At 53.9% G+C, this 23,157-nt stretch overlaps 1 protein-coding gene across 1 annotated transcript in view; it reads right to left on the reverse strand.

Annotated features, from left to right (window-relative positions):
* The window catches only part of CACNA1S (calcium voltage-gated channel subunit alpha1 S), a 63,349-nt gene that overhangs the window by 17,511 nt on the left and 22,681 nt on the right, over positions 1–23,157 (reverse strand). The window contains exons 8-28 of the mRNA XM_071450197.1: positions 22,014–22,162; positions 20,138–20,219; positions 19,452–19,612; positions 17,750–17,975; positions 15,279–15,486; positions 14,886–15,006; positions 14,367–14,481; positions 14,149–14,242; positions 13,388–13,457; positions 13,028–13,160; positions 12,633–12,762; positions 10,909–10,968; positions 9,469–9,575; positions 8,923–9,010; positions 8,587–8,694; positions 7,730–7,782; positions 6,355–6,501; positions 5,209–5,410; positions 2,597–2,755; positions 2,179–2,289; positions 1,612–1,695 (exon numbers count right to left, since the gene is read on the reverse strand). Of these exons, the coding sequence (XP_071306298.1) occupies positions 1,612–1,695; positions 2,179–2,289; positions 2,597–2,755; positions 5,209–5,410; positions 6,355–6,501; positions 7,730–7,782; positions 8,587–8,694; positions 8,923–9,010; positions 9,469–9,575; positions 10,909–10,968; positions 12,633–12,762; positions 13,028–13,160; positions 13,388–13,457; positions 14,149–14,242; positions 14,367–14,481; positions 14,886–15,006; positions 15,279–15,486; positions 17,750–17,975; positions 19,452–19,612; positions 20,138–20,219; positions 22,014–22,162 (2,608 nt within the window). The remainder of the gene's footprint in view (positions 1–1,611; positions 1,696–2,178; positions 2,290–2,596; positions 2,756–5,208; positions 5,411–6,354; positions 6,502–7,729; positions 7,783–8,586; positions 8,695–8,922; positions 9,011–9,468; positions 9,576–10,908; positions 10,969–12,632; positions 12,763–13,027; positions 13,161–13,387; positions 13,458–14,148; positions 14,243–14,366; positions 14,482–14,885; positions 15,007–15,278; positions 15,487–17,749; positions 17,976–19,451; positions 19,613–20,137; positions 20,220–22,013; positions 22,163–23,157) is intronic.

Consider the following 23,157-nt stretch of genomic DNA (forward strand, 5'->3'; position numbering starts at 1 on the left):
CCTGGGCATCCCCACCCCAAGGACAGCAGGATTTGGTGTATGGCCAAGTGGTCTCTTGCTCCAGAGGGACTGAAAACCACTGTGGAATCCAGGGATCCTGAAATTGTGAGTTCTGAGAGCAGGCTGGGGAAGGAAGGTGCAGGCAGTGGGAAACCAAGGTGCAGAGAGCTGCTGGGCAAGGATGAGGAGGAGCTGATGGCAGATGAAAGCTGTTGGCACTGGCAGGAAATCTGGGAGATCATGAAGGCTGGGAAGCCCAGAGGGCAGAGGATGGCTGTACTGTGGGCAGGGCTGTGCAGAGAGGGGCACAGGGGTCTCACAGGAGAGGAAGGTGGGTGGGTTTTGCTCATCCCAACTCTGTGAGGCCTGGAAAACCCTACAGAGAAGAAGGTGACTGCTTTCAAGGGTCTGTGGAAACCTCACCTTCCTGCACAGAGATCATGGAAGGTGACCCTGTGCAGGGTGGCAGAGGCAGCAGCAGTGCCAGAGCCAGCCCTGCCCCTTGGAGGAGACACTGCCAAGCCACTGGAGAGGGTCAATCCATCATCTCCCCATTCCACAGCTGCCTCTGGAGCCCCACCAGGCTGCTGAAGGAAGCACACACCTCCCACAGCAGAGGGGCATTTCCAGGGCAGGACACAGGTGTGGATGTGCCAGTGCCAGGGAAGGCAGGGCTATGGTGGTCTCCTAGCCCTGCCTTGGAAATGCTCCCAGCAGAGCCCTCCCCAAACAGGCCCTGCCTGAGGCACCATCCCACAGCTTGCAGGGATGGCTGGAGCGCACACACACCACCAGTGTGTAGGGGCTGCTGTGTAAAGGGACACACACAAAGCAAATGTCTGGAAATCTCATGGGTCTGATGGTTCCCCTGGGCCTGTGGGGTCAGGGAGCTGTGGGAGCCCTTTTAGTCCCACCTGCACTGACCTGGGGCTGGACATGTGCAGTGGGGCTGGCACACAGCCTGCAGCTGATGGGTTGGTGCTGGGTGCCTGCTTTCCACAGGACTCCAGTGCCTACAGGCTCAGGAGACCAGAAGGGAGGGGGCAATGTGACATGCTGGGCAGCTGGGGACATCTAAATTGTACTTTAATGCTCAAAGGGCTGTTGTCATATATTGCAAGAGTTCTATTGTCATTACATTGCAAATGTTCCATATTGCCAGAGTTTCACACCTCCTTGGTGTTTCTCATGGGCAGCTCCTCTAGGCACTGACTGTTCCTTATCCTTGCAGCAGCCAGCTGACCCCAGTTCCCCTCAACCAGCCAATCCACTCTTTTATAACACTCTTCTTATCATTGGCTACAGCTGTGGCCTGTTAAAACCAGGCCTGCTCCTAATCCTTAATAATTAACTCAGCTGGAACTCTTTAGGGGGTAAGATTACTTTCTATACTACCTTTATTTACTTTTATTTATCCCCCTACAAAGGGCCACAGCTGTGCTCTCCATGTGCTGATCCTTGCTTGTCCCTCCTCAGAACCAAGCAGAGCAGGGAGAGAGGAGAGGACAGCATCCCCCTGCAGGGCTGGACACATCCAGCACTGCTGCCCCGTGCCAGGGCAGGTGCCAGTGCAGCCCTGGGTGGGGACAGCTCTGTGCCCTGGACACTTACATCAATCTCACTGAGGATGACATCAATGATGCTGCCAATCACTATGAGGAAGTCAAAGACATTCCAGGGGTCTCCGAAGTAGCCCTGTCAAGGAGGAGGCAAAGAAGAGTGAATATGCAAGGGTGTAAGTCAAGGAGGACACATAGGGTGGGGCCCAGAGGAAGATACCAGAAGGTTCTTCAGTGAGTCTGACCCTCAGAAGAAGGGATGGTGGTCATAGTTCTGCACTCTGCTGAGTTATTTGGTCCTGTCTTGCAGTGCAGTGCAATGAGGAGGTGGATCAGGATGGCTGCAGTGGAGCTATGACCCCACTATGGCCCTGACACTGAAGATGGGAATAGTGTCCAACTGGATGGGTGGGATTTGGCCAGCAAGGGTAGCCCTGACAAGCAGTAATCCCTCCAGAAACTCCAAGGTCCTGTGCATGGGGGTCCTTAAGGGTCTTGTAAGGAGAAATTCTCTGGAATTGTAGGGCTGGGGGTGCTTGTACTCAAGACATGCCCAGTGCAGGATAAATGGACCCCCTGGCCTGCCCTGCTTTCCGTGCTGATCATGCTCTTCTCTCACCTTGGCTTTGAAGGCCATGAGCTTGAGGATCATCTCCAGGGTGAAGAGGATGGTGAAGGCCACGTTGAGGATGTCTGAGATGTGGTTCATTTCTGCAGACTGGTTGTAATGCTGAGGATAAGGCAGAAGGAGCCATTAGCTGATGGCAGATCCAGCCTCCACTGTGGGCTCAGAGATGTGTGCTGCCTGCAGAGCCCCCTCCCACAGCCAGGCCTATGGCTCAGCACAAAGGAAATCTCCTCCCTGCAGCCCCTTCTGTGGGTTCCCCACATCCCACCGGCCCCATTTTGGTCCAGAGACCCTAACCCAGACATCACACCACAACAAACACCCCTGTGCAGAGGCTCTGGTGGGGATGGCAGGGCTGAGCCAGCCTGGGCACCCCTCCCACACCCCTCCAGCAGCCCCGTGCCCTCACCTGCATGCCCAGGCAGATGGTGTTGAGCAGGATCAGGAAGAACATGAGGTACTCGAAGTAGGAGGAGGTGACCACGTACCAGATCTGGTACTGGTAGGGGTTCTTGGGGATGTAGCGGCGCAGCGGGCGAGCCTTGAGCGCGTACTGCACACACTGCCGCTGGGGACACACGGACACGGGGACACACAGACACAGGTGTTGGGGAAGATGAAACAGGAAAGCCTTATAAATATGATTGCTTGGCAAAAGATTTTGAGAACATAGAAGCTATAAGCAAGATTGAAATGAAAGCAAGCTTTGAGATCCCTCAGTTACTGAACAACTGGAAAACAATGGTGTGGCCAGCTGAAGGTGATCCCCTTTTGATGGAACAACACCCTCTGCTTGCAGACAGGCCCAAGGGTCAGAGCAGACCCTGCCAGCTTGGCAGAAGGGGCCCAAAGAGGAGTTTGTAGGGTTTAAAATGTAACACAGTGTGGTAATGTAATGATTCTTATAGGCTGTATGGAAATGCTATAGGATTTGTATCTTGGACTAGATTGGTTAGTGAGAATCAGAATATTCAGCACAGAAGAAGATTTGTTGTATTGTAATGGGAACCTCGCTCTCTTACCCTTTTACTCTCTTACCCTCTCATCCTCTCTCCCCCTCTCTTCTCTCAGTCCTGCTCCAGCTGTGGCTGGCAGCTCCCAGCAGGGCCCTGCACCCAGGCCCTTTGCAATAACCCACAAGTTCCAAGACCAGAAGATTTATTGTATTGTAACAGGAACCTCACCCTCTTACTCTCTCATCCTCTCTCTCTCTCATCCTCTTTACCTCTCTCTTTACCACTCTCTCCCTCTTTAGGGCCTGCTCTGAGCTGGCAGCTCCAGGCAAGTCCCTGCACCCAGGCCCTTTGCAATAAACCACAATTTCCAAGACCAGAAGAAGATTTATTGTATTGTAACAGGAACCTTGGTCTCTCATCCTCTTTACCTCTCTCTTTACCATTTTCTCCCTCTTTTGGGTCTGGCAGCTCCCAGCAGGGTCCTGCACCCAGGCCCTTTGCAATAACCCACAAGTTCCAAGCCCTGGCTGAGGAGATCTCTCCTCTCCATCCGTCCCTGCCATCCTACCCCCAATGCCCCTATACACAGGGACACAGGGAGGGCAGCTGTGAGCCCACTGCAGGGCACACTCAGCACTCCTAGCCACGCTGCACACCCCCTGTCTTAGTCTGAAAAGGAAGTGAGTTTTTTGGGAGTTTGCAGTCAAAGCAATCAGCACTGAAATTTGAATATTGGCACCTGGTGTAGCCACTGAAGGCATAGATGCACCTCTGAGAACACAGAAAGTTAAAAGTAAAGAGCTCCCAGAAGAAAACCCTCTTAGTTCCAGTCAGTGAAAGAGGTCAGAGCTCCCTTGCCCAGCTGCAGGCAAGGTAGGGGCAGGGAAGCCACGCAGCCAGAATGAGGTAGGCCAGAGCCTTGGACAGAGAAAGGAGGTGAAAGCCCTTGCAAGATGGAAGGGAGGAGAAATGTTTTTAGAAAGTTTTCATTCTGAGTTCTGTGCGTGTGTTTCTTTTATATATTGTAAGTTAATAAAGTGAATTCTGTGAAGACACCACATGATCCAGGGGTGAAGGGGGCACTGGGATGGCTGCACAGGCCTGTCCCTCCCCATCAGCCCAGGGCCATCTCTGCTAGGTTTCTGTGTGGTTCACATCACCCTGGCACCCCCAGCTCCAGCTGCCCATGCTGCCTCAGTGCAGGAGCATGACAGAACTCGGGGACCAGCAGCTGCCCCTGTCCAATGTCCCCCCCAGCATGTCCCACATCCTCTGCCAGTGCCTCTGCTGCTTTCAGCCTTGCTGTCCCCCACCAGAATGACAGCATGGCAGCATCACAGAAGGGCTGGCAGCAGAAAGTACCTCTGGAGATGGTCTAGTCACAGTTTGCTGCCCAAAGCAGGGCCAACTGGAGCATGCTGCCCAGGACAGTTGGCTTTTGAAAAGCTCCAGAGATGGAGGCTTCACTGCCTCTCTGAGCAGCCTGTTCCAGTGCTTGGCCACCATCACCATAAAAAAAAAGGGTTTTTTCACGTTTAAATGGAATTTCTTGTTTTCTTCAGTTGTCCGCTGCATTTTTCCTGTCACAACTGAAAAGAGCCTGGCTCAGTCTCCTCTGTACCTTCTCATTGGTGTTTTTACCCATAGGTCAGATTCCTATGAGCCTTCTCAGCACCAGACTTGACTCCCAGACCCTCCTTAGATGCTCCAGACCCTCCATCATCTCAGTGGCCCTTTGCTGGACTCACTCCAGTACATCCATGCTGGTTTTGTACTGGGGAGCCCAGAGCTGGGCACAACCCTCTGCTCCAGCTCACTCTGGGCACCCCACCTGTCCAGGGAGGCCCACTCCCAGTTTCTGGTCCCCTCTGCCCTTCCCTCAGGCTTGTTTTGTGCTAGACATGGGTGCAGCTGGCCCTGCCCCAGCAGCAAACAGGCCTGGGGTAGGTTCAACTCATCTGTGTCAGCAGTGTCACCACAGAGAGGGGCTGATCCAAATCAGCCAGCCCCAGCTGTGCCAGGTCCAGGGCTGGTCCTCCCTGTCCTGTTCCAGCAGCCCCATTACCTGGTTCTTGTCCAGCTCACAGTTCTTGTACTCATTCTCCCCTTGCTCCTGGAAGGTGACGATGACAAAGCCCACAAAGATGTTCATCATGAAGAAGGCAATGAGGATGATGTAGATGATGAAGAACATTGCAATCTCCACCCGGTAGTTGTAGATAGGGCCTACATTCTCAGCATTGGTGTCAATGGCCTTGTACAGCAGCCTACAGGAGGTAAATCAAGGCAACAGAAAACATAATTGGGGTGGAAAGACCATGACTCCTCTTGGAAGTTACAGAGAGCTTTGGGGACATCCAACAATGGTGGGACAGGACTGCCTGGGTAGCCCTGCCAGCTCCACAGCCACTGCCAGGGGGACTGGTCCTGCTTCTCACCCTGGATAGCTCTTCTTTCTTTACCCTGGACAAGGCCCATGTGTCTCAGGTTAGCTGGGGGTGTGCATTCTATCCTCAGTCAGAGCTGGGGCAGTTATCCTCTGTCCATGGGGCAGTTTTCTTTATCTCTCCCACAGCCAATCCTCCCTCCAGGAGATCTCTGCTGTCCATGGCCAGTGAGTGTCCCTGCAGGGCTGATCCAATTCCATCATCCCATGGGGAGATGCTGCGCCCAGGGGAGGAGCCAAGCATTCCTACCTGGGTACAATCTGAGCCTGGCACAGCCCAGCAGCCTTTGCCCAGTGCATTGCCAGAGGAGCAGCTTCTGCTGCCCTGCATTGCCAGAGGGAGCCCAGGCCCATCTGCAGCAGCCCTGGAGCTGCAGAGGAAAACTCCCCCCTTGTGCAGGATCCCTGCTCCAGCAGAGCCACAGCTGGCACTGCAGGAGGGCTGAGCCCCCATGGGATGGGGCTGTGCCACCCCCTGACACACAGGGGACAGGGCATGGTCTGACCCTGGCAGTGGTTTGTTTTCTTTTTTGTACTATTGCATTTGTATTTTTAATTTTCCTAGTAAAGAACTGTTATTCCTACTCCCATATCTTTGCCTGAGAGCCCCTAATTTCGAAATGATAATAATTCAGAGGGAGGGCGTTTACATTTTCCATTTCAGGGGAGGCTCCTGCCCTCCTTAGCAGACACCTGGCTTTTCAAACCAAGACCCCGTGGCAGTGCCCTGCTCCCAGCACAGACCTTCCCTCAGCAGGGACTCACTCTGGCCAGCCCTCGAAGGTGGAGACAGTGAACAGTGACATCATGGCTGAGAAGACGTTGTTGAAGTGGAAGTCGTTGTGCAGCCAGACACGCTCCTGGACCTCGATCTGTGTGGGGTCTGCGTCCACGTAGTTGATGAACTGACCCCTGCAGCAGAGGGGACACAGAGCTCACAGGCAGGGCCCCCTCACCCCCACTGGCCTGGCCCTCCTTGGTCCCTGGGAGGGGAGCAGAGCCCTGGGCTTGTTCCTGATTTACCCCAGGTGTTACATTGTGATTTCAGGGTTTACCTCAGAACTCCGGGTCCCTCCCCTGATAATTCCCTCCCAGGTGTGTCAGTCCCCTCTCCTTCCCCCTCCCAGCACTGTCTGTCAATCCTGGCATTCCAGAAGGGCATTGAGTGATTGGCAGATCCAAAGGATGCCCTCTACCCCTGGGGGGCATTGGGCCATCCAGGTGTCCTTTGTCCCTTTGTCCCTCCCTTCCTGTCCCTGCTTGGTGCCTCCCTGCCCCTTCCCTGCCCCTCTCCCCGGGGTTCAAAGGAGCAGCAGCCACGGGCTCAGGGAGCTCTGTTGGAGCTGGTGCTGCATTCAGAGGCCTGAGGGCCAGAATAAAGCTCTGGATCCAAACCCTCCCTCAGAACCAACTCCTTTCCTTCACCATGGCCTGAAAGCTTCTCCACAGAGGGAAACCTGAGGAGCAGCCCCTGTTATGGGGGGAAGCTCCATCCCAGCAGCACCAGAGCTCCTGCAGGCCTGGACTTGTCCCCACGTGCCAACTGCAGCACCCAGGCAGGCAAAAGTGTCTGTGGGGTGAAACACCACACACCCAGCAGCCAAAAGTGTCTGTGGGGTGAAACACCACACACCCAGCAGCCAAAAGTGTCTGTGGGGTGAAACACCACACACCCAGCCAGCCAAAAGTGTCTGTGGGGTGAAACACCACACACCCAGGCAGGCAAAAGTGTCTGTGGGGTGAAACACCACACACCCAGCCAGCCAGAAGTGTCTGTGGGGTGAAACACCACACACCCAGCCAGCCAAAAGTGTCTGTGGGGTGAAACACCACACACCCAGGCAGGCAAAAGTGTCTGTGGGGTCAAACACCACACACCCAGCCAGCCAAAAGTGTCTGTGGGGTGAAACACCACAGTGCCACTATTTGGTTCAGCAGCAGGGGCCAGACAAGCTCAGGCATGTCCTGTCCAGCTATATTGGTATTATTCCAATACCCAGGGACAGGGAGAACAGGATGACACCTCAAGTCCATTTTTTGGATGCAGCATTCCCACACAAGAACACAAGCATTCCCCACCACATCCCCCCAGCTCCCAGCCCTGGCCACTGCCCAGCTGGGAGCTGCAGAGAGCTCTTACCTGCACTCCTTCTCTGTCAGCTTGGATGGGTCTGTGCACCTGTAGAACTTGCCCTGCATTCAACAGACACCAGAAGAGGCCATGGCTTTGCTTTGACCTTAGAAGCCCTGGGGAGTTTTGACTTTTTCCCAGCCCTCAGTCAGTGCCCCCCTCACCACCTGGATGCAGACCCTGGCCCTCCCCACTGGGCACGCCAAACAAACCAGTTCACAAGGCATTTCCAGAGTCATGGCAGACCAGGGGTCAATCCCAGGCTGAGATCAAGAAACACTGCTGGAGATGGGAACAAACCTTCCACAGCCCTGAGCTGAGGCCTGCCTAGCTCACCCTGCCTGGGAGTCAACTGTCTGGGAAACAGGGGAGAAAGCAGTACCCAGAGAATGAGCTAAAAGCTAAGGTGTGCTGGCAGCTCTGCTCAGTCTGCTGGCTGTCCTGAAAGCTCTTCCCACATCAGCTCAGAGTTTAAGCTCAGTTATTTGAACAAAACTGAGCTCAGGCAGGGCCAGCTCTGCCTTAGAGCAGCCAAGGCCCAGAGAGCAGGAGCAGCGCTGTGAGAAAGGAAACCCTTCACAACCAAAGCACAACCAAAGCACAGAGGAGATCAGTCAGACGTGCCTCCTGCCTAGAAAGAGGAAACTGAGGCATGAAGGGAGGTGAGGCAGCCCTTCACAGGTGCTGTCTGGAGCTGACAGTACCCTGGGTGCTTCCTGCCCTCCTCTCACTGCAGGCTCCTCTGTGGCTCCTCTCTCAAGCCTGTGCTGACCCAGCACTGCAGGCACCATCCCCAAGGTGATGTCCAGGAGAGCCCAGCCAGGATGTGCTTGAGCAGAAGGTCCCTCCTGCCCAGCTGAGCTCACCTTGAAGAGCTGAACTCCAATGCAGGCAAACATGAACTGCAGCAACGTCGTGACAACCACGATGTTACCAATGGTCTTGATGGCCACAAACACACACTGGACCACGTGCTGCAGAGGGGGAGGACAATGCAGATGTGACCACAGCTGGGGCAAGCCCCTGCTCTGTGTCCCACACCCTCCCACTCCAGGAAGAGTGGGAGCCTGCCAGAGCAGAGGGACTGGGCAGAGCCCTTCCACAGATGGGTGGTGGGAATTGGGAACAGGCACGATGCCTGCCACACAACCTCCAGGTGGGACTGCCAGGGGATGGGTCCCCTGTCCCAGCCTCTCACTCACCTTCAGCCCCTTTGCCCTGTTAATGGCTCGCAGAGGCCTCAGCACCCGCAGCACCCGCAGGATCTTCACCACAGAGATGGTGCTGGACCTGGGCAGGAAGGCACAGCTGAGCTGGGGCCCCTTCCCTGCCCAGGCTAGGCTGGCACAGCCCCACCAAGCAGCCAAGGAGGGCAGGCTGGGGCCAGCAGCGAGGGACAAGGGATGGCAGACACGCAGATGTCACCAGCCACCACCCCACATAAGGCCAAGTGACACTGGCAGCTGGAGGAAGCAGATCCAAACTGAATTTCTACCCACAGACATTTGACACTCAAGGAGTGTCCTTTGACCTCCTTGACCATTTTGTGGGCCTGTCTCCCAGTTGTCCATGCCCATGTCCCCTAAATATGACATGATGGGCATGCTCCCAGTTGTCCATGCCCATGTGCCCTAAACATGACATGATGGACACATTGGGCTGGCTGCTCCTCCTCCACCCACCATCTCCAGCTGCCCCACCAGCCTGAACAGCCCAGTGCCCACCCTGTGGCACATGGAGGTGCTTACTCAAATCCCATGGAGATGAGGGAGACAGCGACCACCAGTAAGTCAAGGATGTTGAAGGAGTTCCTGCAGAAGGAGCCTTTGTGCAGGAAAGCACCGTAGGTTGTCATCTGGGGAGCAGAAGGAGTTAGGAGAGAGGCTGGGCAGGGCTCAGGGGAATGGTTCCTCCAAGGGAATGGGCACAAGGGACTTCTCACAGCTCCATGGCCTGGGCACCCTGTCCTGCTCAGACCCCTCCAGCCAGGCAGGAACCTGGCTTCAGGTGGAAATCCTCTGTGCAACACTGGCTGGAGACAACTCTCCCAGTCAGTCAGCAAATTAAAGAGGAGAATAGCAAAGACCCTTGGAGTGGAACAACATGTGACTTTTGTCCACAGATTTTCATTGATTTCTTTGTCTCTTTTTCTTAATAAAAATGCTGATGCCATGGCTGATGTGTCCCCATGTCACAGCACAGCTGCTTTAGCTGCCTGACCTCCCTGGAGAGGACACACGGCCTCTGGGACAGGTCACACATCACCCAGACTGCATGAATGAGCTCTCCAGGAGGATCAGCTGGAAGTTCCCCCTCACTGAGACCTTCAGGAGCATGGAGGCCTGAGGAGTGGGAGTGTCCATGGCCACAAAAGTCTAGACCTGGAAGTTTCTCCTCACTGAGACCTTCAGGAGCATGGAGGCCTGAGGAGTGGGAGTGTAGTGGAATCATATTGCTGGTGCTGAGGTGGTTAGGAGAGCAGCAGCTCTCCTAGGATGGTTCAGGGGCTAGGGTCTACTATGTGATAAGAATGTGCCTGGTGTGCCATTGAGAGTCAGATATTTTCTTGTAGGTAGAGGCTCAGTAGGAGCACAAAGACATAGGCTTGGATTATCTCTACTGCTCCCTCTAGGATAGTTAGTAAGAAGAGAACTGGTAGAGTTAGGAGTCAAACTGCTGGTATTGATGCCTAAGAGTGTCCATGGCCATAAAATCTAGACCTGGAAGTTTCTCCTCACTGAGACCTTCAGGAACATGGATGCCTGAGGACTGGAGTGCCCATGGCCACAAAAGTCTGGACCTGTCGCCGTTGAGTTAGGAATGGTTGAAGAAAGGCGACATTGACTCTTATGATTAGAAGGTATAAAGTGAGATTTATTAGGAACTTTACGTATTTATGGATTGTTCACATAGAACTTGATTGGTTTATAAATAACACTCTTTATACTATTGGTTAGTTAGGAATAACACTTGTTGGTAAAATATTTTTTTATAAACATAATGTATAAATATTCTACATGTTCACAAGCACTAGGTGTAGAGATTAAGATAAGAATTGTTTTAATTCTTTCTCTGAGCATTCTCACAACTTTCCTAGGATGATGCCTGGGAAAGTTATGTGTTTCTCTCTCTGACTAACCTGTCACATCCACACAGACCTATGTGCTAGGCCATGCTCATGGACTCACCTTCAAGACGATTTCAACTGTGAAGACAGAGGTGAAACCAATGTCAAAATATCCAAGAATCTGGAGACAGAGACACCAGCACAGGATGAGACTTGGGTGACAAGGGAAACGTTCAGTGTGCTCAAACATCCTGAAGCTGTCCAGTCTATGGACTGGGGAGCCCATCCAGCTCAGCAGTCTCTAAACCCAGTACCAAGAACACTCCTGAACTCTCCCCAGCTTTGCTGATTTTCTCCAACCTGCAGCTGGGACAAAGCTGTCCCTTGCCAGGTGAGTCCCACCTGAAAGCATCTGATCCCCCAAAACCCCAAGTGCCCTGGGAAGCTGTCTCATGTGAGATCCCCCAGCCCTGCCAGACCCACTGGTGCCTTGAAGGACAGGAGCTGTGGCTCCCATGGCTGCATGCCAGCAGAATTCAAGGGCACTGCACCCTAGGTCCAGTTTGCTGCCTCACAGGATGTCTCCTTCCCCAACCACAGTTTCAAACCAAATTAATCCTGCACACCCTGGCAGGTGGATCTTTTCACCCAGAAGTAAACTGAGACATGGAGCAGTAAAACCTTGTCCCAGCTGCACCCTGAATGGGAAGCACATCCAGCATCTCCTGCCAGAGTGCACTGCCCTCCCAGAGGCAGGGTTGGCATCCCAGCCTAGGAACAGCATCTGGCAAGTAAATCCCTGCTTGGTGGGGAGCTGGGAGTCTCCATGAGGTCTCCCCTGTTGTGTTGTGATTTCAGGGTTTACCTCAGAACCCCGGGTCCCTCCCCTGATCATTCCCTCCCAGGTGTGTCAGTCACCTCTCCTTTCCCCTCCCAGCACTGTCTGTCAATCCTGGCATTCCAGAAGGGCCTCGAGTGATTGGCAGATCCAAAGGATGCCCTCTACCCCTGGGGGCATTGGGCCATCCAGGTGTCCTTTGTCCCTTTGTCCCTCCCCTCCTGTCCCTGCTTGGTGCCTCCCTGCCCCTTCCCTGCCCCTCTCCCCGGGGTTCAAAGGAGCAGCAACCACGGGCTCAGGGAGCTCTGTTGGAGCTGGTGCTGCATTCAGAGGCCTGAGGGCCAGAATAAAGCTCTGGATCCAAACCCTCCATCAGAACCGACTCCTTTCCTTCACCATTGCCTGAAAGCTTCTCCACAGAGGGAAACCTGAGGAGCAGCCCCTGTTATGGGGGGAAGCTCCATCCCAGCACCACCAGAGCTCCTGCAGGCCTGGACTTGTCCCCACGTGCCAACTGCAGCACCCAGGCAGCCAAAAGTGTCTGTGGGGTGAAACATCACACACCCAGCAGCCAAAAGTGTCTGTGGGGTGAAACACCACACACCCAGCCAGCCAAAAGTGTCTGTGGGGTGAAACACCACACACCCAGGCAGCCAAAAGTGTCTGTGGGGTGAAACACCACACACCCAGCCAGCCAAAAGTGTCTGTGGGGTGAAACACCACACACCCAGCCAGCCAAAAGTGTCTGTGGGGTGAAACACCACACACCCAGGCAGCCAAAAGTGTCTGTGGGGTCAAACACCACACACCCAGGCAGGCAAAAGTGTCTGTGGGGTCAAACACCACACACCCAGGCAGGCAAAAGTGTCTGTGGGGTCAAACACCACAGTGCCGCTGTTTGGGTCAGCAGCAAGGGCCAGACAAGCTCAGGCACGTCCCATACACAATATTGGTAATAATTCCAATACTCCCCCACCCACCCCAAACCCCCACATCTCTGCAGGCACCTTGTTGCGGAAGGACTCGGCCCGGATGGGATCCTCAGCTGCCAGGGAAATGCTGCTGAGCAGGATGAAGAGCAGGATGAAGTTGGTGAACCAGGTGGCATTAACAGTTCTGTGGCACAGGACCCGAAACCTGCCAGGGACAGAAATGCCACAGGATGCTGCAAGGGGCATCAGACAGGGCCATGCAGCCTGGCAGAGGGATATGGCCAAACCCTGAGGACAGGAAGGTCCTGGGCATGGAAGGGTGTCTGTTCCAGTCCTTCCACACAGAAGGCTTTTCCCCATGAGCTGGTTCCCTTCAGAACTGGTTGTCATGCTCAAACAAGACCCTGCTGTGAACAGCTGGTGCCAGAGACACTGGGCATGCTTGGGCAGGGAGAAAGGGCAGTGCCTACTTGTTGGTTGGGCTGAAGATGAAGAATGAGCTGGCTTCAGGCATGGGCACAGCCTTCTCCTTCAGCTGTAGCTCTGCAAGGGGACGGGGCCGAGGACTCAGGGGGATTTCAGGCTCATCTTCCTCATCATCACCTGTAGGGTGACCATGAAAAGGGAAAAGAAAAGAATCATCCAGAGAGGGAGAGGGAATATGACCTTATGGACAAGCTTATGGACAATCTTCTGATGCCTGGCATGCAAGCCAGAAGGACCTCAGCACCCCAAGGCTGGTGAAAGCTCACTGCATCCTTTGCTCCACACACCATCCCTCTGCAGTGCCTCCTCAGCCTTCCTGCTGCCCTGACAGGGACAAATCTTACCTGGAAAGTCTGCAGAAGGGTAGGGGTCTTTGATCTCATTGACATTGGATTCAAATTCATCCACTTTCAACTGAAACAAGGAGAGACAGAGAGGAGGAGGATGTGCAGCTGCACGTGCCAGCTGGCCAGACCCTCTCATCTTGGAAGCCACATGGGACAAGCAGCATCTCTGCCTTGGGCCCATACAGCAGCACAGAGTGCTGGCCCAGGCTGGAACCTGGTGAGGGGATGCTACAATTGAAGCAAAGAGGATGGGAAACAGGAATGTGTGCTGGAGCTGTGCAAATATTCCAGCAGAGAAAAAGATAGGGAGGAACTCCTGAAAGAGCTTTTAAGAGCACCTCTGGATAGTGGAAAGGAAAGTAGCTGCTGGCCAGATGCTCCTCAGAGGCAGCTCAGCACAGCCAGCACAGCTGAACAGAGGGGTTTGCACATGGGGAGTGCTGGTGTGGACATAAGGGAGATCTGGGATGCTGCTGACTTGCTTTGCTCCATCCCACACTGGTGTGCACCAGCCACTGGCAGCTGGCTGTGGCCAAGGAAATGAACTGGAGAAAAAGGATCCCCAGCAATGGAGCTGTTCAGCATGTCCTGCCTGCCCCCAGAGAGCCCCACCACCAGTGCATGCTACAGCAAGGAGTGATTCTGGACAAGAGGCCAGACCCAGACTGGCTCCAAGCCTTTGTCTCTCCTGGCTGGTGGGAAGAGGAGCCAGGACTACCACCAGGAGCCCTCCAAGGCTCACCTCCACCAGAACTGACCTTGGCTGTTGTGGGAATCCCTTCTCCCTTTGCTTTCTGCTCCAGCTTCTTTGCCAGCATCTGCTTGTCCTCTTCAGACTTCTCTGGGTAACCTCTAAGCAGAGAGGAGTGCAGCGCAGGAACTGAAGTCTGGGCAGGGGCCATGGGAAAGCTCATTGTGTCCCCTCAGAGCCAAGCAGGCGGTTTGGGAGCTCCCAGGCAGGGATGGCAGCACTCACCTGGACATCTTCCGCCGTTTGCGCTCCTCTGCTTTGGCCTTCTGGGCCAAGGTCAGGCTCTCAGCCTCAGCCAGGTTATCAACTGCAATGGCCAGGAACACATTGAGGAGGATATCTGGGGACACAGTGCTAAGGACACGGACGTGGTTCCTGTCTGGAGCCATCCATGGTCTCCAGGGTGCCTTAGAAACCCTCCTGGAGCTTGTGCTAACCCTGGCTGGTGATGCCTAACCAGCATCCATCCCTTGGGAGCACTGAGCTCTGAGCTGGCTGCCCTCTCTGGCTGAATCTCTGCCTGCCAGGAATCCAGACCTGCTCCATATGTGCTTTCCTTCAGTCCCCAGCCTTCAGCCACCACCAGTGCCAGCCCTGAAGCTCGTGGTTTGTTCCACTGCTCTTCACAACCAAAAAGCTTCAGGCAAGCACTGAAACTCTGAGGGAAGCCCCTGCTTCCCCCCTGCCCAGTCCTGTGCAGTTGATGCTATGGGGCCTGGGCCTGGCTTTGCAGGCAGAGGATACAGTTCCCACAGACAAAGAGGATGATGAAGTAGATGCAGACCAGCATGCCAGGAAAGGACGGGCCCCCGTAGGCCATGATCCCATCATACATGATTGAGTTCCAGTCCTCTCCAGTAAGGATCTGGGAGCAGAGCAGTAATAAAGACTAAAGAGCATCCCCAGCAGAGCATGACAGAATCCCACAGACTGATCCCACCCTTCTGGCTCCACGGTCAAATCCTCCTTTCTGCTCAGCCCTGAACCTGAGCTACTGCTCACAACTCCAGCTGCAATTCCCTGTTCCTGTCTCAAACCCCACAAACCCACATCCCCTTGAGCCCTAACTCCTGCCTGGAGAGACCCCCAGCCCAGGGGACACCCCCAGCCCCTGCTGCCCTTCCCCCTGCCCCAAACCTGGAAGACACTGATGAGGGCCTGGGGAAAGTTGTCGAACGTGCTGCGCCGCACTTCCATGTCCTCGAAATCAAACTTGCCCCCAAAGAGCTGCATGCCCAGCAGGGCAAAAACTATGATGAAGAGGAAGAGGAGGAGGAGCAGAGAGGCAATGGAGCGGACTGAGTTGAGCAGAGAAGCCACCAGGTTGCTTAAAGATGTCCAGTACCTGAGAAGAGGAGAGACATGTGGGAGGTGAAAGATGGGGAGGGCTGTGGGCAGGACCAGGCAGGCACAGGGAACCCAGCCAAACAGACCAAAGTGATGTGCCAGCAGCACAAAAATGGGTACTCTGGACCCAGGCTGGGCTCTGGGATTGCTCCAGGCAGGCTCCAGGAGGCAGAAATTAAGCTGCAGGCATGGTGTGACAAGCAAGATAACATTGCTGCCTGGACAGAGCACCAGCAAGCAGGATGGGGAAGAGGGGTGAACACACAGTGGGTTGGGGCCACAAAGAAGAGTGAGGAGTCCTGGCCCACAGCTGTGGCACTCACACTCTCTGAAAAAATCCTTTCACCCAGGATTTTTGTCCTGGGAAGCTGAGAAGCCTCAGAGAAAAGGAAAACAATTCTCATCTCATTTGCTTCTCCTGTGTTTTGCTCCTTTGGAATGTGTTTGGGGATTGTTTACCCACAGGTGATTGTTCCATGTGAACAATCACCTGATGTGAATTGTTTTGTCTCATTGGCCAATCAGGACTGAGCTGTGTTGAGACTCTGGAAAGAGTCAGGAGTTTTCATTATTATCTTTTTAGCATTTTAGTAAGTATCCTTTCTGTATTCTTTAGTTTAGTATAGTATAGTATTCTTTCATATAATATACTATTATAAAGTAATAAAATAGCCTTCTGAGAACACAGAGTCAGATTCATCATTCCTGCCTTCATCAGGACATTTCCCAGCAATACTATATATTTCCATACAATATTTCCATACAACACAATACACAGCAGCCCCAGCCACAACATCCTAGAACCCAGAGCTGGAGTGGGGCCTCAGCTCTGTCCCACTCCCCACTCCCAGTCAAACCATGTCCTGGACACAAACCCCAGCCTGGCCTTGTTCTCTGCCCAGCAGCTCCCAGCTCTGTTCACTGCAGCCTCCCCTGGGGACAGCGATGCCCCAGAACTGTGAGGGATGCCCGAGCACCCTGAGCTGACAGCAGCAGTGTGCTCCACACACCCATGCACACACTCACACACACCCACAGGCACACAGAGCACAGGTGTGCACACACACACACACACACACACAGAGCTCACACTCAGAGGCACACAGAGCACAGGTGTGCACACACACACACACACACACACACAGCTCACACTCAGAGGCACACAGAGCACAGGTGTGCACACACACACACCCAGAGCTCACACCCAGAGGCACACAGAGCACAGGTGTGCACACACACAGAGCTCAGCCCCATGTACACACACACAGCTCACACTCAGAGGCACACAGAGCACAGGTGTGCACACACACAGAGCTCAGCCCCATGTACACACACACAGCTCACACTCAGAGGCACACGGAGCACAGGTGTGCACACACACAGAGCTCAGCCCCATGTACACACACACAGCTCACACTCAGAGGCACACAGAGCACAGGTGTGCACACACACAGAGCTCACACTCAGAGGCACATGGAGCACAGGTGTGCATGCACACACAGCTCAGCCCCAGGTAAAAACACACTCAGAGGCACATGGAGCACAGGTGTGCACACACACAGAACTCACACCCAGAGGCACACAGAGCACAGGTGTGCACACACACACAGCTCACACCCAGAGGCACACTGAGCACAGGTGTGCACACATGCACAGAGGCACACAGAGCACAGGTGTGCACGCACACACAACTCAGCCCCACATACACTCACACTCAGAGGCACACAGAGCACAGGTGTGCACACACACACACAGAGCTCAGCCCCACATACACTCACACCCAGAGGCACACAGAGCACAGGTGTGCACACATGCACAGAGGCACACAGAGCACAGGTGGGCACACACACACACAGCTCAGCCCCAGGTACACACACACACACACAGCTCAGCTCCACATACACTCACACTCAGAGGCACACTGAGCACAGGTGTGCACACACACAGAGCTCACACTCAGAGGCACACTGAGCACAGGTGTGCACACACACACAGAGCACAGGTGTGCACACACACAGCTCAGCCCCACATACACTCACACTCAGAGGCACAATGAGCACAGGTGTGCACACACACAGAGCTCAGCCCCAGGTACACACACACACACAGCTCAGCCCCACATACACTCACACCCAGAGGCACAATGAGCACAGGTGTGCACACACACAGCTCAGCCCCACATACACTCACACCCAGAGGTACACTCAGCACAGGTGTGCACACACACAGCTCAGCCCCACCCACCCAGCTCCCTCCCCAACCTGGTGATCTTGAAGATGCGGAGGAGGCGGATGCAGCGCAGCACGGAGATGCCCAGGGGGGACAGGGTGCCCAGCTCCACCAGGATGAGCTCCAGGATGCCCGAGCACACCACGAAGCAGTCGAAGCGGTTGAAGAGGGACATGAAGTACTGGCGCAGCCCCAGCGCGTACATCTTCAGCAGCATCTCGGCCACAAACAGCGCCAGCAGCAAACGGTTGGCATTGTCTGGGTGGGAGATGAGCCTGTCAGAGCAGGGACCTCAACCCAGCGTGGCTGGGCAGCCAGGGAAGGAGGGCAGTGCTGCTCACCCTCCTCTCGCACACCAGGCCCTGAGCTGCAGCTTTTTGGGGACCACAGGGGGAGGAAGATGAGAGGGTGATGTGCAGCTGCATGCTTGTGTGTGTGAGCACACATTTGTACAGTGCACACGAGTCCATGCAGGGTGGGCACGTGGGCTGTGTGTGGGTATGTGGGGCTGAGATACACCTGTGCTCTGTGTGCCTCTGGGTGTGAGCTGTGTGTGGGTATGTGCACACCTGTGCTCCATGTGCTGCTGGGTGTCTGTGTGTATGGCACTGAGCTGTGTGTGTGTGTGCACACCTGTGCTCTGTGTGCCTCTGGGTGTGAGCTGTGTGTGGGTATGTGCACACCTGTGCTCCACATGCCTCTGGGTGTCTGTGTGTATGGCACTGAGCTCTGTGTGTGTGCACACCTGTGCTCCATGTGCCTGTGGGGGTGTGTGTGAGTGTGTGCATGGGGCTGAGCTCTGTGTGTGTACACATGTGTGCTCTGTGTGCCTCTGGGTGTCTGTATGGGTGTGTGCAAGGGGCTGAGCTGTGTGTGTGTGCACCCCTGTGCTCCGTGTTCTGTGTGTGTACATTGGGCTGAGCTCTGTGTGTGTGTGTGTGCACACCTGTGCTCCATGTGCCTCTGAGTGTGAACTCTGTGTGTGTGTGCACACCTGTGCTCTGTGTGTGTGTGCACACCTGTGCTCTGTGTTCCTGTGAGTGTGTGTGTGTGTGTGTGTGTGTACATTGGGCTGATCTCTGTGTGTGTGTGCACACTTGTGCTCTGTGTGTCTCTGGGTGTAACCTCAGTGTGTGTGCACACCTGTGCTCCATGTGCCTCTGAGTGTGAACTCTGTGTGTGTGTGCACACCTGTGCTCTGTGTTCCTGTGAGAGTGTGTGAGTGTGTGTGTGTATGTGTGTGTACATTGGGCTGAGCTCTGTGTGTGTGTGTGTGTGTGTGTGTGTGTGCACACCTGTGCTCCATGTGCCTCTGAGTGTGAACTCTGTGTGTGTGTGTGTGTGCACACTTGTGCTCTGTGTGTCTCTGGGTGTGACCTCAGTGTGTGTGCACACCTGTGCTCTGGGGGTGTGTGGAGGTGCAGTCAGTGGGGCTGCATGCACAAATGCATGTGGCTGCACAGCATGAGTGCATGCCATGTGTGCAGAGGTGCCAATGCACACACTCTGTGTGTGTTCACCATGCCAGATCATGTCCCTGAGAGTACAGAGCGTGCTCAGTGTGAGCTGTATGACAGCAGGGCTCACACACACATGCTCAGTGCAGGCTCTGAGTGTGCCTGAGAGCCTCTGTGCCGTGCCAGTGTGGCTGTGCACTTACAGCAGGAGCTCACACAGCTCTCTGGGGCACCAGGGTGTCCTGGGCCCTCCTTCTCTCTCAGGCTCTTTGCTCACCTTGTACCTGTGTCAGCCACTCTGGCTGGAAGTGGTGCTCAGAGGCAATGGACAGGGTGTTCAGTGCCACCATCAGGATGACAAGCCAGTAGAAGAACTTGGACTTCACCACATCCCTGCACTTCCTACGAAACATTCGGTTCCAACGCCTCCACTGACGGCTGGAGAGATGGCAAAGGATCAGCAGAGATGGCAGTGGGCCAGACTCAGGCCCTTGGGCTGTGCCTGCAGGACAAAGCCACCCCTGCTCCCTCCCTGGAGAGGGATGAGCACCATAAACTACACCTGGAACTCAGTGCAGTCACTCAGGCACTGCAGCTCATTCACCCTCCTGGCTCAATTTTGGCTCCAGCCCCTCTCACAGGGGGCTTGCAGGCACAGTGTAATTGCAAATTACACTGTAATTGAGGAGAAAATTGCAAGTGTAGTGTCCTAAATTACACACTGTGCTGCACAAGCCTTGGGAGGATGCTGGGAGCCTGGTCCCACAGCAAAGACTTTGTCCACCTCGAGGAGCTTTTTGCCAGTACCATAGCCAAATTCCCTGTTTGCTACCCCAATGTTTGCATCTTCCCCCAAGCACCAGTCCCTGTCTCTGCCAAAAACTGGGGGCTGACCAGGAAAGCCTGGCCCAGCTGGTGAGAGACAGTGGAAGCCCACAAGCAGATGGTTCAGAGCATACTTACAAGAAGAGAATCCACTTGTTCATGCCCTCAATTTCATACAAGCTCTCTGTCTCTGACCCTCCTTCATCTGATGGCATCATACCTAGAGGGAATGACATCACAGGCTTTCCTTGGAGCCCTTGGGAAGAACATGTGGGAGGGAACCTCTTCCAGAAGTACACCAGGAAGAGCTTCCCCACCAAGCAATGTGAATAATCGCAGGGAGTCAGCAGTGGGATTATTCAGAAGTGAATAATCCCCACCAAGCAGTGCCATCCCAGGGAGTCAGCAACCAAAGTTTGGGCAGAAGGCTTTGAGGGTGAGGTGCAAACCAAGCACGAGGCAAGAGAAACTCCTGCCCTGCAGGAGGAGCAGCAGCAGCCAGAGGGACAGAGAGGGACAGCAGCAAGTATCCCAGCATGGAAAAACTGGGGCCAGCTGGGATCTGAGCAAAGGCTGAACAGAGCATGGGCCACAGCTCTGGAAGAAGCGTTTTATCTGTCCCACTGTTTCCCAAGGCTCTTTGCACACATGCATCACTCAGCTGGAGGCATCAAAAGTGCTTTCACCAGGCAGGGTGGCACAGCAAACCCTGTGGCTCTGTGGTAGAACTCCCCAGGCTTTGCTGAGCTTTTGGCTAGATGCCTGTACCTCCTTCTCTGGGCCACTTTTAATCCCTAGAAATTGTCAAGTGATGGCAAGAAATTAATGCATCTGCTAGTGTGAGAGCTTGTGGCCCTGCACTGTACCCCTGCACACCAAGGGCACATGATCCTCATGGCCTTTTCAGCCCCTCTTGCCAAAGGAGACTCAGGCCTTGCTTGTGGTCTGCTGGGGCATTCACATTCTCTGAAAAAATTCCTTTGGCCAGGATTTTTCTCCTGAGAAGCTGAAAGGCAGTGAGAAGCCTCAGAGAAAAGGAAAACAATTCTTATCTCATTTGCTTCTCCTGTGTTATGCTCATGTGGAATGTGTTTGGAGATTGTTTACCCACAGGTGATTGTTTCATTGGATTCTGGTGTGAGTTGTTTTGACTCTTTGGCCAATTGGGGCCAAGCTGTGTTGGGGCTCTGGAAAGAGTCAGGAGTTTTCATTATTATCTTTTTAGCATTCAGTATCTTTTCTGAATTCTTTAGTATAGTATACTATTCTTTAATATAATATAGTATAATAAAGTAATAAATTAGCCTTCTGAGAACATGGAGTCAGATGCATCATTCTTCCCTTTGACAAGGGGTTGCCTGCTTTTACATTAGTCTGCAAATTTTAAACACTGTGGTTGAAATGGATTTACCATCAGGGATAAATTATTGCTAGTTAGGGTCAGATTCAACCAAATTATTCAGGAAATTAAAAAAAAAAAAGAGGAAGAAACTGTCTTGCAGAAGTCAAAGCATTTTGTTTCATGGGTTTTCAAGCAAAATGAGTCTTTGTGACTTCTTCAAAGACTCCCACCTTGCCTCTCTAGGTGGTCAGCAGCAGGAACCCAACTCTCAGGTGATGGCAAGAAATTAATGCATCTGCTGATGAGAGAGCTTTGGCCCTGACTGTACCCCTGCACACCAAGGGCACACACTCCTCATGGCCTTTTCAGCCCCTCTTTCCAAAGGAGACTCAGGCCTTGCTTGTGGTCTGCAAATTTTAAACACTGTGGTTGAAATGAACATTTACAATCAGGATAAATTATTGCTAGTTAGGGTCAGATTCAACCAAATCATTCAGGAAATTTAAAAAAAAAATGAAGGAAACTGTCCTGTAGAAGTCAAAGCATTTTGTTTCATGGGTTTTCAGGCAAAATGAGTCTTTGTGACTTCTTCAAAGACTCCCACCTTGCCTCTCTAGGTGTCAGCATAAGGAACCCAACCCTCAGGCTTGTGTGAGCAAGCAGAGCTGGTACCTTCTCCCCTGGCCCGATCACTGTCCATGACCTCTGCGTGGGTGATCCAGTCCATGTAGCCCTTCAGATCCTCCTCCAGCTGCTGCTTCTCCCGCAGCTTCTGGAACGTTCCGCGCGACTTGGCCTTCTCGCGCTCCTTGGTGAACTCGCTGGGACAAGGCAAGCACCAGAGGCTCAGGGGATGGCCTGAGGAGCTCAGGAACTCTCAGGAGCCACAGCTCTGTGCCAGGCCAGGCCTTGGAAAGCCCTGAAACACCCTGTACCATGTCTTAGGTTGGAAAAGGGGGTGTGTGTTCTATTCCTATCTGTGGGGCAGCTATCTTCTGTTCATGGGGCAGTTTTCCTTATCTCTCCCACAGCCAATCCTCCCTCCAGGAGATCTCTTCTGTTCATGGGCCATTAATTATTAATTATCTTCTCTCAATGGGCCAGTGAGTGTCCCTGCAGGGCTGATCCAATTCCACCATCCCATGGGGAGATGCTCCGCCCAGGGGAGGAGCCAAGCATTCCTACCTGGGTACAATCTGAGCCTGGCACAGCACAGCAGCCTTTGCCCAGTGCATTGCCAGAGGAGCAGCTTCTGCTGCCCTGCATTGCCAGAGGGAGCCCAGGCCCATCTGCAGCAGCCCTGGAGCTGCAGAGGAAAACTCCCCCCTTGTGCAGGATCCCTGCTCCAGCAGAACCACAGCTGGCACTGCAGGAGGGCTGAGCCCCCATGGGATGGGGCTGTGCCACCCCCTGACACACAGGGGGCAGGGCCTGCTCTGACTCTGGCAGTGGTTGGTTTGTTTGTTTGTTTGTTTGTTTGTACTATTTTATTTGTATTTTTAATTTTCCTAGTAAAGAACTGTTATTCCTGTTCCCATATCTTTGCCTGAGCCCCTTAATTTCAAAATTATAATAATTTGGAGAGAAGGGGTTTACATTCTTCATTTCAAGGAAGGCTCCTGCCTTCCTTAGCAGACACCTGGCTTTTCAAACCAAGACACACCAGCACTGCCCCTACACTGCTCCAGGGACTTTCCTCCTTCTTGGCAAGGTCCCACCACCTGCCCAATGGCAGGCAGGGCTCCTTCCCCACCACTGCTGCTCTTTGGGACCTTCTCACTGCAGGTGCTATGGCTGGACAGGCAAACTGACACCT

Source organism: Agelaius tricolor, unplaced genomic scaffold (genome assembly GCF_023055355.1).
Source record: "Agelaius tricolor isolate 1412-34295 unplaced genomic scaffold, bAgeTri1.0.p SCAF_30, whole genome shotgun sequence".
Lineage (NCBI taxonomy): Eukaryota > Metazoa > Chordata > Aves > Passeriformes > Icteridae > Agelaius > Agelaius tricolor.